At 40.5% G+C, this 17501-nt stretch overlaps 1 protein-coding gene and 1 pseudogene across 1 annotated transcript; both read right to left on the bottom strand.

Moving 5' to 3' along the window:
- LOC104763229 lies at positions 371 to 13513 on the bottom strand (annotated as a pseudogene).
- Positions 14473 to 14991, bottom strand: LOC104763228 (BTB/POZ domain-containing protein At5g48510-like). Its single transcript, XM_010486632.1, has 2 exons — positions 14851 to 14991; positions 14473 to 14814 (listed from the first exon to the last, which is right to left on the bottom strand). The coding sequence occupies exons 1-2, from the start codon at positions 14989 to 14991 to the stop codon at positions 14473 to 14475; spliced, it is 483 nt and encodes a 160-aa protein (XP_010484934.1).

Here is a 17501-nt window from a genome sequence, read left to right as displayed (position 1 = left end):
AGTACATTTAACCAAGAACCGAAACGAGCCAAACCATTTATTTTCGGTTAATTTCGATAAATACTACTAGTATTTTGGTTAAACAAGAACCAAAAAAGGCAGCTCAGGTCAGTTTGGTTCGGTTAACCCAAGTGGCATGCCATAAATTTTTGACGATACGAAGAGATTTTTTATTCATCTTGGAAAATAGTACAAGACTGAGATCAAACTACATATAGTTTACAAATTGATGCTATATATATGAAGAAATAAAAAGAGTCGATGGTATAAACAGAATGTGGTTCTTTAGAAGCAGAATCATGTTTTGAGAAAAGAGATCGACTTTTATATGTATGATAGAAAATTATGTGCGAGTGATTGCTAAAGAAGCACAATAAGTGGGAAATAACGTTCGTAGAGATGCGTTGCATACATGTGAAGCAGGTTCAAATGGAGTTCTTGGGATTGATGAATCTCCTGTTTTGTTAAAATCCCTTGCTGCTATATAGTGCTATTGTTATTAAGAGAGTTAGGTTGCTTCCGAATATGATACTTTTGACCCCTTTTTTTACCTTGATGAGGTTTGGCAAGCACGGTCAGGGACACGCGCATTGAGTTCCCTCACTTGGTTTCTCAGAAAAAGTCCACAAATACATTATGCTCCACGATCTGCAACGATAGCAGTAAACTCAAATTTTCTATATCGCTATAATACATCTATAGCAGTTCATGGAAGAGGAATTTAGATGAACAGATTAAGACTCACCTTCTTTTTTTATTGTCGAGCTCAAGCATGACTTCTTCCACTGTTACATATAGTTTGGAGGTGATTTTCCCCATTTCATCAAGTTCTTTCATCAACAGCTAATATTTACAAGGGAGAAACAAAATGAGTTAAACTCCAGGTCTTGGATAAGGTTAAAGTCAAACAATGGTAACTGAGATTTCTTTTACCCATGGTGTCAATATCGGTTGTGCCGTAGTTGAAGACGCAAAGAGTATTTGCTGCAGGTTCTGAATATGGGTTCGCCTGAGAAACAGAGAAGAGACAATAGTGATACATGAGGTCGTAAAAGAGAATGAGGAATGTGCTATGAGGATTTTGGACTTACAGCTCACTAATGCATCTATTTCTGTCGTCTGGAAGGGAATTCTCAAGGTCAGACTGAAGAGATGATATACCTAACTGAAGAGCAACTATCTGCTGAATGATGGCTTGAGCATCTATTACAGGAATAAATGAAGATCATCAGCCTAAAGTAGGTTAGGAAATATCAGACAAAAGGGAAAAATCATGTAAAACGGTAGCATTGATTACTTGAGTGAATGCTTAAGAGATCTCCAACTCCATGTAAAAAGCTGTCATTGTCATCCACCGCTCCCTGTTCTTGCACATCATATGCAGGTTGGATCAAAGCCGAACATCGTCCCTGTATATATAGCGAAGAAATGAATTAGTTTCAATATCCGATAGTTGCAAGAAAGCGTTGACAATAATTACTATGGCTAATGACCACACCACACGACTTCTTGTGGCTAAGAGGTAAGTCTGGAGTTCAGATTCGATTACTTTAGCAGAGAAAATGCTCCAAGCATGTTTTTCTTTTCTAGCTGACATGCTAATTTCAAGAACTGGTGTCTAGCAAGCTGATTAACCAGGTGTCTGATGAACTGTGACAATATATTGGGATATCAAAGACATAATGACAAGTAGATCTTTGTATCTTAGACATGGAAAAAACACCATGCAAGTCTTGTGGCCAACATATCTCGAAGAGATTTAACTAAAAGTATACAATTAAAACTTAATGACAACGTACCACTTTCTGTTTACTAATATACAGTTCTTGACGCATGACCTTTAGATCGTAGTCACCTACAATTTATGATGAGCAAAAAGCATATAAAAGCATGCATAGGCTACATGTAAGGAGCAAAAAGTAAATGCTTAATCCATTGCAAGATATAGGTGTCCTGGAGTTGAGCAAGCTCCCAACATAGCTCGGGAGTAGTCTAAAAGGAAGAAGAGATAAAGCAAATATTATATATTCACAGAAGTGTCTACTTGTTTGATACTTGAAATGTCAAGAATTGAGTATATAATTAAACAAACCTCAGATAAACATTTTTCTTCTTTCTTATAAAGGGTCGAGATTTTTTCAACTAGATCTGCCTGTTTTCTCCTGCACAGTTATGAAAATGATCACCGGAATACAGTATGACAATTTAAGGTGTCAAAAAGATGATTTTATCAATGTTTCATGTTCTTCTACCTTAGAGAATGTAGATCAAAATGAATATGAGCTTCAACTGATGTTACTTGAGATTTGAGCGTCAAGAGAATTATCTAGCTTGTTGCTTAGCATTCTCGACCTGGGCTTCAATCCATTGTCTCTCTTCCTTTTTCCAAAGCTGTGAATAACCAGGAAAATGCCTTAGAGAGTGAGAAAAATCGTATGCGTGAAAATTCCACAATTTTATTTTATATGCCATAAAATGGTCTCTAGTTTCTCTTAGAGAGACCCTTGTACTTATACATTTTTTTCTCAACTAAACGAATATATTCAAATATTCAAATCCAGAGTAACAATCAAAGTGAAAGCTGAAAATTATATTGCTGGAGTACCAAATAATACATATATGGATCGGAGCCACTGCAGTTCATCTACACGTTGATGCTGTGGCTGTTCCAAATCTGCAGCAATGTAAATAGACAAGTTCTAGATGGAAAATGGCTTCTAACAAGTAAGAATTATGCACAATAACAAAATGGAGGATTTTTATTATACAGAGGGAAGTTACATATTTTAGGCTTACATAATAGTATATGAGAAAAACAAAAGTCACACTGTAGGACCGTTACCTTGAAACATGTTTAATGTATCATCAAAGCTAACCCGTGAGCATTTCGATTTTCCTTCATCTGCGACTAAACGGTATGGCCCCTGACATGACAGCGGATAAACATTGAACAAGTGCACAAAACGGTGCAAGATGAATACCAGTTGATAATTTCTTCATTCTCAGAAATTGTCAAACCATAGCATTTGTCACTAGGTACGAACGACCAATAAGATCTCAGCTAGCTTGACTTTTCTATAAGAGGAAGAAAATTTGAAATAATCAGCAATTGATTCACCACTAATTCCATGCACTTACTGTGTCTAGCTGCTTTGCAAACCACTGATTTAACTCCTTTGTGCACACTGAATCTCCAGCCAAGTAGTCCTGAAAATCGCAGTATGCTAAGCAGCTCCGTCCTCTTCACATATGAAACAGCCAATTAAGTTGGCTAAAAGAGTTGATGACTTTTACTATGATGCATACTGTATATAATAGAATATATCAGTAAGAAAACTGCTCTGCTAGCTGTCAAAACCCCACTTTTTGATCTATCAACCAAAAGAAGTATCTAAGAAAATACAACTTCCGGCCTCCATAAAACTCTTCATACAGATAACTAATAGATAAGTTCCATAAATGATATCCAGGCTACAGATAAATAAATACCCAATCTAACTAATCGATCTTTCAAAATATCTACCAGATATGCAACTATCTTATGCAGCTTAAGTTTCTCACCCAACTGATGCTAATTTAAAAGTATAATGCATTCAAGCCAACTAGATATACAGTGGTTCACCGGATAGGGAAAAATTAAACCAACAAATAAGGGGTACTAAGGACACCTTTTCCGGAATGATAATGCGCCAGCTCTTGCGAAGTGGAAGCCGTCTTCCCAAAACTCCATTCATCTAAATCACAGGAAATTACCGAAAGAAAACATCACAAACTTATCAAAGACCAAAAGAATTCTACATTCCACTTTACATTGTGTGAGGTTCATGTACCAAACCTGCAAATTTTTAGCAGATAAGTTGTATTCTATAGCTGTTATCTGTCCAGTGACAGCAGAAGTTGCAGCTAGCGCTGGGCACGGGACGCGTACCCTTGAATTTTTCGATATCCTTTACCCGATCCGACTCTTACGGGTAATAGAAAAAAATTACTCGTACTCGACCCTTAAATAGCGGGTACTCGTAAAAACGGGTACCCGGTAAAAAACAGTTGACCCTTTAAATACCCGACCCTTTAACGGGTACCCGGAAAAACTGGTATCCGGCAAAAAAAATCGCCAATAACCGCAAAAAGAAGAACTCATAAATGTCAATAATTTCATATTCCGAAATCCAAAAAAGAAGAACATTTATAAATGTATGCAACATATAGTATCAAAAAATATAAAATTACAAACTTAAAAAGCTTATAATTTCATGTTGCCGTTCTTCCGTAAGCTGCCGTGAAATTTCCTAACAACTTTGATTCTCTTTCCTTACCTAAACATAAGCGTAATACAAAAGATCAATATCAAGCTCCAACATATATTCACAGAAACAGTATGAGGTTTACAATATTACCTTCTTCATCCGTGTTTAATGAAGTTAAACCCACTCATCTTCCAAAGAAAGACTAACTCCTTGGGGGAAAGCGCTAAACTCTACAAACAAAAAGTAACTTGTAAGTGTATAAATAAATATGAACATTCATTGATTAAAGCTCAAAGATTAAAAATTTTACCATCTTCTAGAGTCTCAAGCTCTTCCATTGGTTCTTCCTCCGAAGAAACTTGTGGATAATCATACCGAATCCAATCTTGAGTGCAAATGAGTGCTTCAACTATCATTGGTGTGAGAGAACTTCGGAAAGGAACAAGTATGCGACCACCTGTGCTAAATGTCGATTCAGAAGCAACAGTTGAAACTGGTATTGCTAAAAGATCCTTTGCCATTAAGGAGAGAATCTTAAACTTTGAACTTGCTTTCTTCCACCACAACAATATATTAAAATCCGGATCAGACCTAGGAACACAATCATCAGCTAGATAACACTCCAATTCTGTTTTAAAAACCAAATTTGCTTCTGTTTCTTCATGCATATCCATCAATGAATCAAGATCAAAACTTCCAACCACATCCACTTCTTCTAAATTACTGGTTCCTCTTGGCACTTGGTTAGTATTTGTAGTAGAGCTTGAAGCATAGCTTTCATAGACTTGATACATCTTCTCAAGCAGAGTATGAATACTTTCGATCAAGGCCTCAGCAACGCTCCCACCATAACTTTCACGGATTAGCCAACTCACGTACTTCATCTTATACCGAGGATCAACGACACATGCGATAAATATCACCAAGTTCATGTTTTCTCCCCAGAATTTATCGAACTTTATCTTCATTTTACCAGCCATTGACTTCAGATTAGCATCATTCTTGTTTAACTCCATTTTCCGAATCATAAGGCCAACACCAAAGATCTCCTTCATATAAGCATTTCCCGTGAAATAACGTGTTGTAGAAACTTTCAAAGTGGCATCATAGAAGAACTTAAAGATAGGTAAAATGGAGATTTCATAGGTCCAATCAGATTCAGTTGGCGCACCTCCTATTTTCTGAAGTTCTTCCATGTATTTTTCATCTTCCAACTCAAGCATATCGAATCCCTTCTTAAGTTTCACAGCAGCTTCCAACATTAGGTATGTGGAATTCCATCTTGTCTCAACATCTAAAGTAAGACCAGATGTAGTAGAGATGTTTTGATGAAGAAGACATTCCTTAAACTTTAGTAATCTAGCCGAAGAAGATCTTATGTAGCGAACAACAGTACGAATTCGACAAATAGCAGTATTCATCTCTTGTAGACCATCTTTAACAACCAAATTTAAGATGTGACACCACATCTCATGTGAAGATAATCACCATCAAGGAAACTTGTACCCCATGACTTAAGTCTTCTTTTCAAGAATCTTATAGCGACATCATTTGCACTTGCATTATCCACGGTGAGTGTAAAAACCTTGTTGATTCCCCAAGAAACTAAACATTTCTCAAGCATCTTCCCAATCATCTCACCTTTATGACTATGTATTTGACAAAAGTTGATGATTTTCTTATGTAGATTCCAGCCATCATCAATGAAGTGTGTTGTTAAACACATGTAGCTAAAGTTTTGCACCGACGTCCATGTATCCGTAGTGAGAGAAACAGATCCCCTGTAACTTTTAAAGAACTTCTTCAGCTTGTTCTTTTCTTCAAGAAATAAACTCATGCATTCCCTAGTTATTGATCTACGAGAAGGAATAGTAAACCGAGGTTGAACAATGCTCATGTATTCACGAAAACCTACTTTCTCCACAAACCTGAATGGTAGCTCATCCTTTATAATCATTCTCAGCAAAGCTCTGCGTGAATCTTCTTGACTAAACGCTAGATATGATGGAACAGCTCCAACAGTGTTATCTTTGTTAGATTGATTGAACAAGGTAGCCTGCTTGAATCTTTTTCCATCCATTGTTTCAACGGCAAGCTCCGGGTGAAGTTTTTTGCATCTCCTCATATGCTTAATCATATTACTTGTAGTGGTACCAGATTTCGTCGTAAGACCAACAAGTTGTGAGCAATGGTTACATTTCGCTTTATCTCCCTTCTCTGTTTTCTTAAAATGATCCCAAGCCACTGACTTTATTTTTGGAGATATCTTATCAATGTCGGGACCTTAATTATGTTCCACCTTGGGATTTTCGATTTCTTCGATTGCCATCTACAACATAACAAGATAACATAAACAAAAAATCAGAGAGATGAATAAAAAATAGAAGTGGCAACAAGAATCTTGAATATAAAATGAGACATGAATAACCTGTTTCAAAGTGAAAGCCTAGAAACTAATTGGCGGCCGACAAGGAAGTGTAGTGGAGGAGGAGAATAGAAACTATGTTAGCTAGGTGAAATATATATTAATTCAATTAGGTTATGGTCTTGTGGATATATTAATTGAATTGGGCTTTGTATCATTTTAATTGGGTTAAATTGAACCTAGACTTTAACTTTAACTATAGAATATATTCATAAATTAATAATATATAATAATAATACAAAATATTAAAAGGTATTAACGGGTCGGGTAACAAAACGGGTAAAGGGACAAGTAACGGGACGGTATTGAAAATTAAATTAATACTCGATACTCGTCCCTTACTCACAGGTAATATAATTATAGAACCCTTTACTCGACCCTAAGGTTACGGGTACCCTTTTTTCGGGACGGGTACGAGCCGAGTAACGGACCGAATATGGGTAACGGGTATTAGTGTCCAGGCTGAGTTGCAGCAACCCGGGCACTGTCTATGTTGGATATGGGCTTTGCTACAGAAGCCCAAACAGAAAATTTTAGAAGTTTTGGGCCTAAAGTCTTGGATTTGGCCCATCTGGTCGCAGGGGAAAAATCTTCAATTTACTGAGAAATAGAAGAAGCCTTACGTCACTGACCCACTATAAATACTAGAGGTCTTTGTCAGAGCTGGGGATCCGAAATCTTGGCAATCAGAGAGAAAAAAGCAATTATTTTTGTATTATTTGCGCTTAGATCTTTGATTATATTTTTCGTAAACACTCACCTTCAATTCTACGTTAATAAAAGGACCAGCTCCGATTCATCCCCATTAAGACTCGTTTTATTTCTATTGTCGATTTCTTACATACAACAATTTGGCGCCCACCGTGGGACCAGACGGAATCCTTTTATTTGACGAATAGAGTTTGAAGACAAAGGCGTTTTCAAAAAACCAGAAGCATGTCTCACACTGATCTCTCAAGTAACGAAAGCGTCAACTCTTCCGCTCGAGGACAAACCAGCTCCAAGGCGTCAATCCAACTGACCGCGAAGCCGTAGGCACTACGTGCGTCGCTCCGACTAATCGCGAAACCAACGGCGCTATCCCTCCTGTTCGTGTAGCCGTTGGCATCAATCCAACCGACCGCAAAGCCGTAGGCGCTACGCTCGTCGCTCCAACAAATGGCATAGCCTACGGCGCTCCGAACACCGCGTAACCGTAGGCGCGTACGCGCATCACCCAAACCATCTTACACCATCGTACATGCAATCAACGAACAATCAACGAACAATCATCGATATTCTCCACTCCTGAATACGATCTTGCTCTCGCAAGCATAGCCCGTAACGGCGACCTCGTCAACTCTCAAGCAAGCCACGACGAAGTCACGTACACCATCATCAATCTCGCCATCTCGCCAACACATATGCGAGCAAGTCATCTCGCCTAAAATCGCAAGCACTCATGCGCTGACTTCCGCTGCGTCACCTCGCCACCGCATCGCCGAAAAACCTTGATCTCGCCAGAATTTTGAGCAAGCCTTGAACTCGGCCCACGAACCAACACAAGGGTAACCCTCGAGCACACCACCGAGTGCGCCATCGCCGAGACCTGCGAGACGCGACCGATAAGCTGGACGCGCATCAAGCATCAAGCACGCCCCCGTACAAAATCCACCTCGCCAAGTCTCCCACTCACAATCTCGCACTCTTGAGCTCGCATCTCACGATCTTGTATGCAAAAAGTCTCGATCTAGCCACAATCTCGTACGCAAAAGTCTCGACCTTACCATCCTCTCGATCTAGCAAAAGTCTCGACCTTGCCATCCTCTCGATCTAGCCATGATCTCGTACGAAATAGTCTCGACCTCGCCATCCTCTCGATCTAGCCACGATCTCGTATGCAAAAGTCTCAATCTCGCCATGAGCTCGTACGAAAAGGTCTTGATCTCGCCACGATCTCGTATGCAAAACTCTCAACCTCGCAACTTTCGCTCGAGCTCGCTACCCTCAATCTCGCAACTCTTGCTGTAGCTTGCAACCCTCGATATCGCAGTCACGATCTCGCCACTCTTGATCTCGCACTCTTGATTTCGCAACTTGCACTCGATTTCGCACTCTCGATCTCCCCACTCTTGATCTCACGCTCTCAAGCCCACAAAATATGGATGAAATTTCTTAATTACGCCATCGTACATTGCCCGTCGTCATTCCATGACTCCACGATTCTCCTACCACCCTTGGCGGCACCTCGCTATCGTCTCCATTATGTCACCGCACCACAGAGAACAATATGCTGTTGACCTCTACACACCGTCGCGCTTGGATTAACGAACCGCTAGACCAAGGCACCAACATCGCTCCGTATTGAAGCTGACATCGCCAAGCACCATCACGCCGCAACGCACAATAATCGGAGAGGATAAAGCCACACCAAGCTCAGTAAGCAGCATTCCAACCGACCTCTCTAAATTGGAAGAATGGTGAGATTCCGAACAACCATGATCTCGCCCTTGCCAAGTCTCGAACACTCCGACTGGACAAGCATCAAAGTCGACAAATCGTCACACGAGCCATGCTGCCTCCGCGTCAACTACCATACCATCACGTCGACATCGTACACGCACCCACCAGACAGCGCCGCCGGCAAACCACCGCACATTCACCAGCACGCAACAAAGAGCAATACCTGCCATATTTGGCGCAACGAGAACCTCTCAAGCCCAAAAAAAAAAAATCGTCACACGCTCGACAATATCGAGCTCTAAGTACTCACGGGATAATCCAGAAGCAAAAGCCGCATCCAATGAGTTTTCGGGCAATACTGCCTTGCTAACGATTAGCTTGCACATCGTCGCCCTGGCCAGGTGTACGATTGTAAATGCGCTCCGCATGGGTGCAGTGGTGAAATAATCCACGTCCTTACTTCAGTAGGACATTTTAAGTCGAGCCCAGACTCGCAATGAGCTGGCAGGAAGTAGAGTGAGTAAGCCGAGACCCCGACTCACACACACGTAATTCCTGCAGCACCCACAGGGTAAGCCGGTCACGCGTACCGCACCTTAAACAGTACGACAAGTCCGTCTTGTCTACTCAAGACGTTTCGGGGAAAAACATATCCAGGATAAGCCAGGAGATGTCCTGCACTGCAAAATATGCCTTGTAAACAATTAAAACGTCGCATCTCTATTTTGAGGGTAATTTCGAAATAATATATTTTGCGCGACAAAAATCAGCAATAATCAATCTTTGCGAAGATCATCAATAAAATACGAATTACCAAGTTCCTGCAGCAATCGAGTTCGCATGACAAAAAGAAAAATCTAAAAGCAAAAACAAAAAGCAATAATACAAGGACATATCACTCGTTTGCAGCATCATCGGTGTCTCCATCAGCAGCCTCCAGGAATGGCTTCGGATCCTATCTTCGGGAATTAAGACCCATCTGTTAATCAACGTCTGAAAAAACTTCACCGTCCTACTACACGCGCACGTCTTGACTCGTACGAGCTCGTTAATTTCTCCGCAAGCGGTGATCTCATCAAATGGTGACCACACCAACTTAATCTCGCCAAGACAAGACAACATTATACGCAGCAATCCCGTATACATATGTTGAGCTCGCCAATGATTCCATATGGAGAGGTATTGAGATCATCAATGATTCCATACAAAAAAGTATTGAGCTCACCAATGAGTCCATACAGAGAAGTGTTGAGCTCGCCAATGATTCCTTACGGAGAGGTATTGAGGTCACCAATGATTCTAGACGAAGAAGTATTGAGCTTGCCAATGAGTCCATATGTAGAAGTGTTGAGCTCGCCAATGATTCCATACGGAGAAGTGTTGAGCTCGCCAAGGTCCTGTACGTAGAAGTATCGAGCACGCTAACGCGTCACCGCCTCAGTCTCGCAATAACAAGCACAGCAAGCTTCGTATGCAGGCAATCAACTTGACCTCAATCTCGCTACGAGCACGACCTCGCCATTCTCGATATGCGCCCTCAAACTCACAACGAGGACAAATCCTTGAGCACGCCACAGTACGGACAAATCCCCGTCAATCCATCTCGCCATCGCGCCATCTCGCCAGACCATCTCACCACGCCATCTCGTCATCTCGTCATCTCGCACAATCTGCCCCAACATTCCACGAGACTCTTGTTAGTACCTTGTAAGCATGTCATGAGTTCGCCACAACCATATCACGAGCACGCCATCTTCTTCGAAGCAAGCACGTCGTCATTCCGCCATCGTTGCACTAACACAATCCAGGCGGAAGCTGGACCGAGACGCCTAACGGTCTCGGCCAAGTATGGCGAGCAAGGGGACTAGCGCAGAGCAACGAAGCGAATAGAAGGGAGAAGCACCATGGCGGAGCGGCAGGGCCAAGGCGCCTCACGGTCTCGACCAAAGCCAACGGACAGTGTACTCGCCGAATCTGCTCGACGGAACCAGGCAACGGCGGCGCCACAGCGAGATAACGATCACCCACAGAGAACAAGGCGGCGGAAGATGGACCNCATATCACTCGTTTGCAGCATCATCGGTGTCTCCATCAGCAGCCTCCAGGAATGGCTTCGGATCCTATCTTCGGGAATTAAGACCCATCTGTTAATCAACGTCTGAAAAAACTTCACCGTCCTACTACACGCGCACGTCTTGACTCGTACGAGCTCGTTAATTTCTCCGCAAGCGGTGATCTCATCAAATGGTGACCACACCAACTTAATCTCGCCAAGACAAGACAACATTATACGCAGCAATCCCGTATACATATGTTGAGCTCGCCAATGATTCCATATGGAGAGGTATTGAGATCATCAATGATTCCATACAAAAAAGTATTGAGCTCACCAATGAGTCCATACAGAGAAGTGTTGAGCTCGCCAATGATTCCTTACGGAGAGGTATTGAGGTCACCAATGATTCTAGACGAAGAAGTATTGAGCTTGCCAATGAGTCCATATGTAGAAGTGTTGAGCTCGCCAATGATTCCATACGGAGAAGTGTTGAGCTCGCCAAGGTCCTGTACGTAGAAGTATCGAGCACGCTAACGCGTCACCGCCTCAGTCTCGCAATAACAAGCACAGCAAGCTTCGTATGCAGGCAATCAACTTGACCTCAATCTCGCTACGAGCACGACCTCGCCATTCTCGATATGCGCCCTCAAACTCACAACGAGGACAAATCCTTGAGCACGCCACAGTACGGACAAATCCCCGTCAATCCATCTCGCCATCGCGCCATCTCGCCAGACCATCTCACCACGCCATCTCGTCATCTCGTCATCTCGCACAATCTGCCCCAACATTCCACGAGACTCTTGTTAGTACCTTGTAAGCATGTCATGAGTTCGCCACAACCATATCACGAGCACGCCATCTTCTTCGAAGCAAGCACGTCGTCATTCCGCCATCGTTGCACTAACACAATCCAGGCGGAAGCTGGACCGAGACGCCTAACGGTCTCGGCCAAGTATGGCGAGCAAGGGGACTAGCGCAGAGCAACGAAGCGAATAGAAGGGAGAAGCACCATGGCGGAGCGGCAGGGCCAAGGCGCCTCACGGTCTCGACCAAAGCCAACGGACAGTGTACTCGCCGAATCTGCTCGACGGAACCAGGCAACGGCGGCGCCACAGCGAGATAACGATCACCCACAGAGAACAAGGCGGCGGAAGATGGACCGAACCCCACGATGGTGGGGAATAGATCCCGGCGGCGGACAAGCTCGGCGGGGGTGCTCGGCGAAGCCATGGCCCTTACACAACCACAAAAAATCTAAAGTAAAAGGATAAGGGAGAGAGAAAGAAAATTACCTTGTGGAGACATTTATATATGGAGGGACCAGCACGTTGACCGAGGTAAAAAGGAAAACCCTAATTTTGGAGCCATCTCTACTTCCCGCGTCTCGGGAAACGTGCAAAACACGCAAAACTCCCGTTTAAAACCCGAGTGACCTAGAAAAACGTGCACAATACACTATTCATCTTGGAATCTCCCGAATGTCTCGAAAAACGTGCGCAAGGTATTATTCATCCCGGAATTTCCCGGATGTCTCGAAAAACATGCGCAACACACTGTTCATCGAGGCACCTTCCGGAAGGCCGTCAAACTCTCAAAAATCTTCTGTTCATTCTGCAAGACGGATCTAGAGACATGGAACTGTACCCGACGAGCTCAAGCATGCCATCGCTCATTGGATTAGGGGGCCTTTGTCGGATATGGGCTTTGCCCCCAACATCTACAGAAGCCCAAACAGAAAATTTTAGGAGTTTTGGGTCTGAAGTCTTGGATCTGGCCATCTGGTCGCAGGGGCAAAATCATCATTTTACAGAGAAACAGAAGAAACCCTAGGTCACTGGCCCACTATAAATACTAGAGATCTTTGTCAGAGCTGGGGATCCGAAATCTTGGCAATCAGAGAGAAAAAAAACAATTATTTTCGTATTATTTGCGTTTAGATCTTTGATTAGATCTTTGATTGTATTTTCCGTAAACTCTCACATTCAATTCTATGTTAATAAAAGGAACAACTCCGATTCATCCCCATTAAAACTCGTTTTATTTATATTGTCGATTTCTTTCATCAACAGTCTCCCTTGAATTTGAATCAGATCTGATCATTGGCGAGTGAATAAATCATATTGAGTATGTAACCGCCTTAGCTGCTTCTGCAACTCCAAGGCTTCAGCCTTATGCGCCAAAGTGCATCTCTGTTGATTAAAAAAGAAACTGTCAGCGGTGCTGATGTACTGATTTGGTATATATATACACGATTACATCAACAAAAGCTAGTGCAGTAATTATGAACACTCTGATACCATAATGGAAATCTCACACCAATAAGAACCTGAATGCAGTCATAAATGATAACCCAAGTGATGTGAAACAAATTCCCCGGAAATTTCTCACAGGGAACTAATTACATTTATATAAAACACGACAAGAAAGTCTGTAACATATAGACCTCCATCCAAAGGAAGTCTTTTACAAATAATGGCTAAACTATCTATTTTTGATAAATGTTGGAGCTACTTATTAAAATTGTCAGTCCGGTGTTTCACACTCTCTCTGACTAAAACCCGCATATATGTTTATCAGTTTACAAACACCCACTTTAGCTAGTAGGAACTATATGATTTTTTTTTATTGGAGTCAGAGCAGCCTCCTACATTATCCCCATATATAGCAGGATTTGGGTTCCCAACCACAAAAATATTGAACTCATTACAGACAGAGAATTTTTTTTTTTTTTTTTTACAGACGGAAATCGCACAGAGATATTTCAAAAAAAGAAATATCGGCAAGAGTGAGGACGTAAATAGAGCTTTCGACATGTTGAGAGTGAGAGAGTAACACGTTTTCACATTTGTCCTATACAGAGAGATTCTTCATCATTAACGAGGAACGTCAAGGACCAATATGGTAGAACAAGTGTACAACATATCAATCACCAAGTCCAAGTCTCACTTCTTCTTTTTTTTTAATAGAAACCAAATCTCTCTATAGGAATTACGTACGTACGAAGCAATCAACGACAACACATTCTACTCCAGTAAACGCTTTCTAGTCTAAGAGCTCCGGTACCAATTATTTAATTCCATTAAGATGAACAATATTCATATTAACAATCGATCTATTTTCTCAACAACAACAACAAAAAATGTTTTCGCATGCATAGTAAAGAGATATTTTTGATAAAAAAAATAGATCTGAAATCCAATTATTTTAATATGCGATTTGTTATCTTTTGGAGATTCATAGAAATCCAAACCCCTTGAAAATGGGGAAAAAGGATTACCACAGGAATACAGTGTGGTGATTCAACGAAAGTAGCGACCACAACTATAACAGTTGCTTCTAGTCATATATTGAGCATTGTTGTAACCACAGGAATAACATCTTGAATTACTAAGAGATGCCTTCATGATCTCCACGGCAAGATTTGGGCTACTGGCGACGAACAACTTGAACTCATCAGAGCTAGCAATCGTACTTATGTTTGTTTTGATATAGCCAAAGGCTGCATCGTTAAGTACTTTGTCAAAAGGAATTTGAGCGAGCTCAAGGAGGTCAAGAGAATTCGACAAACTAAGAGAAGATATAAGCTCGGTTCTGCATAGGTCTCGTAGATGCGGAATCTCATATTTATCAGCCGCAAGATATCAATAAAGAGAGAAGGAAGAATGAAAAGAAGAGACCAGAATAAGTTTGTGGGCAGAGATAGCTGAACCCTCATCATCACTATTAACTGCCTTGAGCCGTACGTCAACTTGCCATTGTTCTGCCAAAACCTTTGCAAGTCCACCCGAGAATTGCTCTTTGTTATTTGGAGTTGCCATATCAATAGAATAGTATATTTATCGTTGCAAAACGAAAGTGGATTATATAGAGAACATAATGAAAACGGTCAAAATGACTTATTTAATTCTTTTTCTTCCATCTGCTTCCATTTTTCAAGACTTTGGAAATGGAGAAGACACAAATACGAAGAAATTGCCAAGTCCAAACTCTTAATTGGCCTCGCCTCCTCTCTTGAAAATTGTATTACGATATGAAATCGTTAAAACACAAGTATATATATATATATTAAAATTATTTTTTTAAAAAGTATATATGAAGATGTTTAAAACATGCCATATAAATTTAACAAGAAAATAGTTTTCCAGGGTTTTTAAACTTTACGTCTATCATTCTATGATATATATTGATTAATTTTTTGCGATGGTGATAAAATAGCACGAAGGAGCAAAAAAGAACGAAAAACAAAAGGATTAATTTAGATTACTTTTGCATGGCCATAACTCGTGATGACGTGAACGTATGCGTTTGTATAATCACCAACTACTTTTTGTCTTCGATTCGTTAGACATTTAGACCACATGTCTATGCATGGGTCATCAAACACATGCGATCAGATAGGAATAAACATTGAATGATTAGTATCACCCCTTACGACTTATGAGAATAATTTGGACTTTGAATGATTAGTATATCACCCCTATAGGAATAAACATTGATAGGAAAATAAAATAAATAAAAGAGAGGTTTTCATTTTACCTATCCATTTACAAAACAAAACAAAACAAAAATAAAAAAAAATTCTGTTAAAAATAAAAAGGTAAATCTTTTGCTTTATATATAACTAGATTAGGACCCGCCCGATGTGCGGGTTTAGAGTTTTTAAAATAAAATAAAATTTAACAATGAATATAAAGTAAATATTTTAAATAAGTAAAAACTATCTATAAAAGTAAATAGAAACACCGAGGTGTCCAATGTAATTATCTTGTTTAAAAGGTGCGACTCTGCGGTTGAGACTATTAATCACATTTTTCTTTGAATGGCCTCACTCGTAGGAAGTTTAGGTTGTATCTCTAACTTCGGTCTCATCAGAGGATTTTCCATATGAGTCGGTGTACTCAAATTTGAATTTTGTTTTCTGGATGGATGTCTCTCAACAGGGTGATCCTGATCAACTTCTTCAATTACCATGATTTTTATGGACAATCTGGATGCCATAATTGCTCAGGCTTTGGGCAATAAGTTAGCCTGGGAAGAGGCGCTATCTTTTACGGCGGTCATATCGGCTCCATCTCCGTCCTTGAATGTCCAGGTTTCTTCACCTTGTTGTCAAATTGATGGTTCTTAGAAAGCAACCAATGAGCATTCATGATTGGGCTGGTGGTGATGCGTTGGTGAGGAGCGAACCTTGTTGTTGGGGGCCAAGTGTCTAAGACGGACCCCCTCCCCCCTGCATTCAGAGTTAGAAACGTTTTTGTGGGCCATGGAGTGGATACGTGCTGAGTTACTCACTATGGTGCATTCCCCGAATATTGGTCATCATTCTTCAACTTGCTCGATGAGTTTATTCGCTGGAGTTCTTTTCACTACTCTCCATCTCTTAGATCCCGCATGCGACAAATTTGAAGGCAGATTTTCTTTCATGTGCTTCGCATTCTCTTATCTCTGAAGTTTCTTTTGTAAAACCCTTTCCTCTGGCTTAGGAAACTAACCGAGGAAATTCCTTTTACTTTATTGTTTGGTTGAAAAAAAATGGATACACTTTTAGGGGTGTGTATTCAAACTGTGATTTTAGAAGATTTTATGGGATTTAGGAAATTTGAGATTTTGAGAGATTTAAAGAGAGTTTTTAGGATATTCGGTGGAATTGTTAAAAAAAAGTTTGTGATTTGATGAGATTCAAAGGGATTATATTGGATGATTGTAAGAGATTTATAGGAAAAATAATATGGATTTCCAAAATAAATTGAAAGCTAAAATATAACCTTACGGCTTGTACTGGTTAAAAAATTGAAAGACAAAAATGGATTTCTCTGTTCATCATCTCTTTTCCCCAAATTTTGTTTCGTCATTAGTTTTTTTCTTCTAGTTTTAATTGTTAATTAAGAACTGGGGAGTGGAGAATCATGGTACGGTGGATAAAAAACATTGTCATCTCCTAATATTGTTCATCATCTCCTTCCCCCAATCATCATCTTCTTTTCACTGGCCGAATGTGGAGTTGAGGACGTGGTGGTTCCGAACGCTGATATGGAGGCGGCAAAAGAGGACAAGATTCAAGCACTTTGGTTTCGTTAGTGATGGTAATGATCATATTGTATTGATAGTGAAATTCTCTAAGCTGTCTATAGTGAGAGGAGAGGTCACGATGTTTTTTTTTTTTTGTAAAACAAATCCTTCAAAATAGCACCTCTAGAGGTGTGATTTTATAAATTAGATTTGTAGTGTAAAAATGTATTCCAAATCTCTCAAAATCTTTCAAAATCATTGTTATGAGATTTTAAAGAAAAAAAAGTTATGTTTTCAATAACAGTTGATTTTATATGAT

The sequence above is a fragment of the Camelina sativa genome, chromosome 18, assembly GCF_000633955.1.
Source record: "Camelina sativa cultivar DH55 chromosome 18, Cs, whole genome shotgun sequence".
NCBI classification, from domain to species: Eukaryota; Viridiplantae; Streptophyta; class Magnoliopsida; order Brassicales; family Brassicaceae; genus Camelina; species Camelina sativa.
This window is presented reverse-complemented; position numbering and strand designations above follow the sequence as displayed.

Coding starts and splice junctions, on each gene's coding strand:
- LOC104763228 (XM_010486632.1), bottom strand. CDS start 14,991: ATGGCAACTCCAAATAACAAAGAGCAATTCTCGGGTGGACTTGCAAAG. Junction 14,815..14,850: donor CTGCCCACAAACTTATTCTG/GTCTCTTCTTTT, acceptor TCTCTTTATTGA/TATCTTGCGGCTGATAAATA.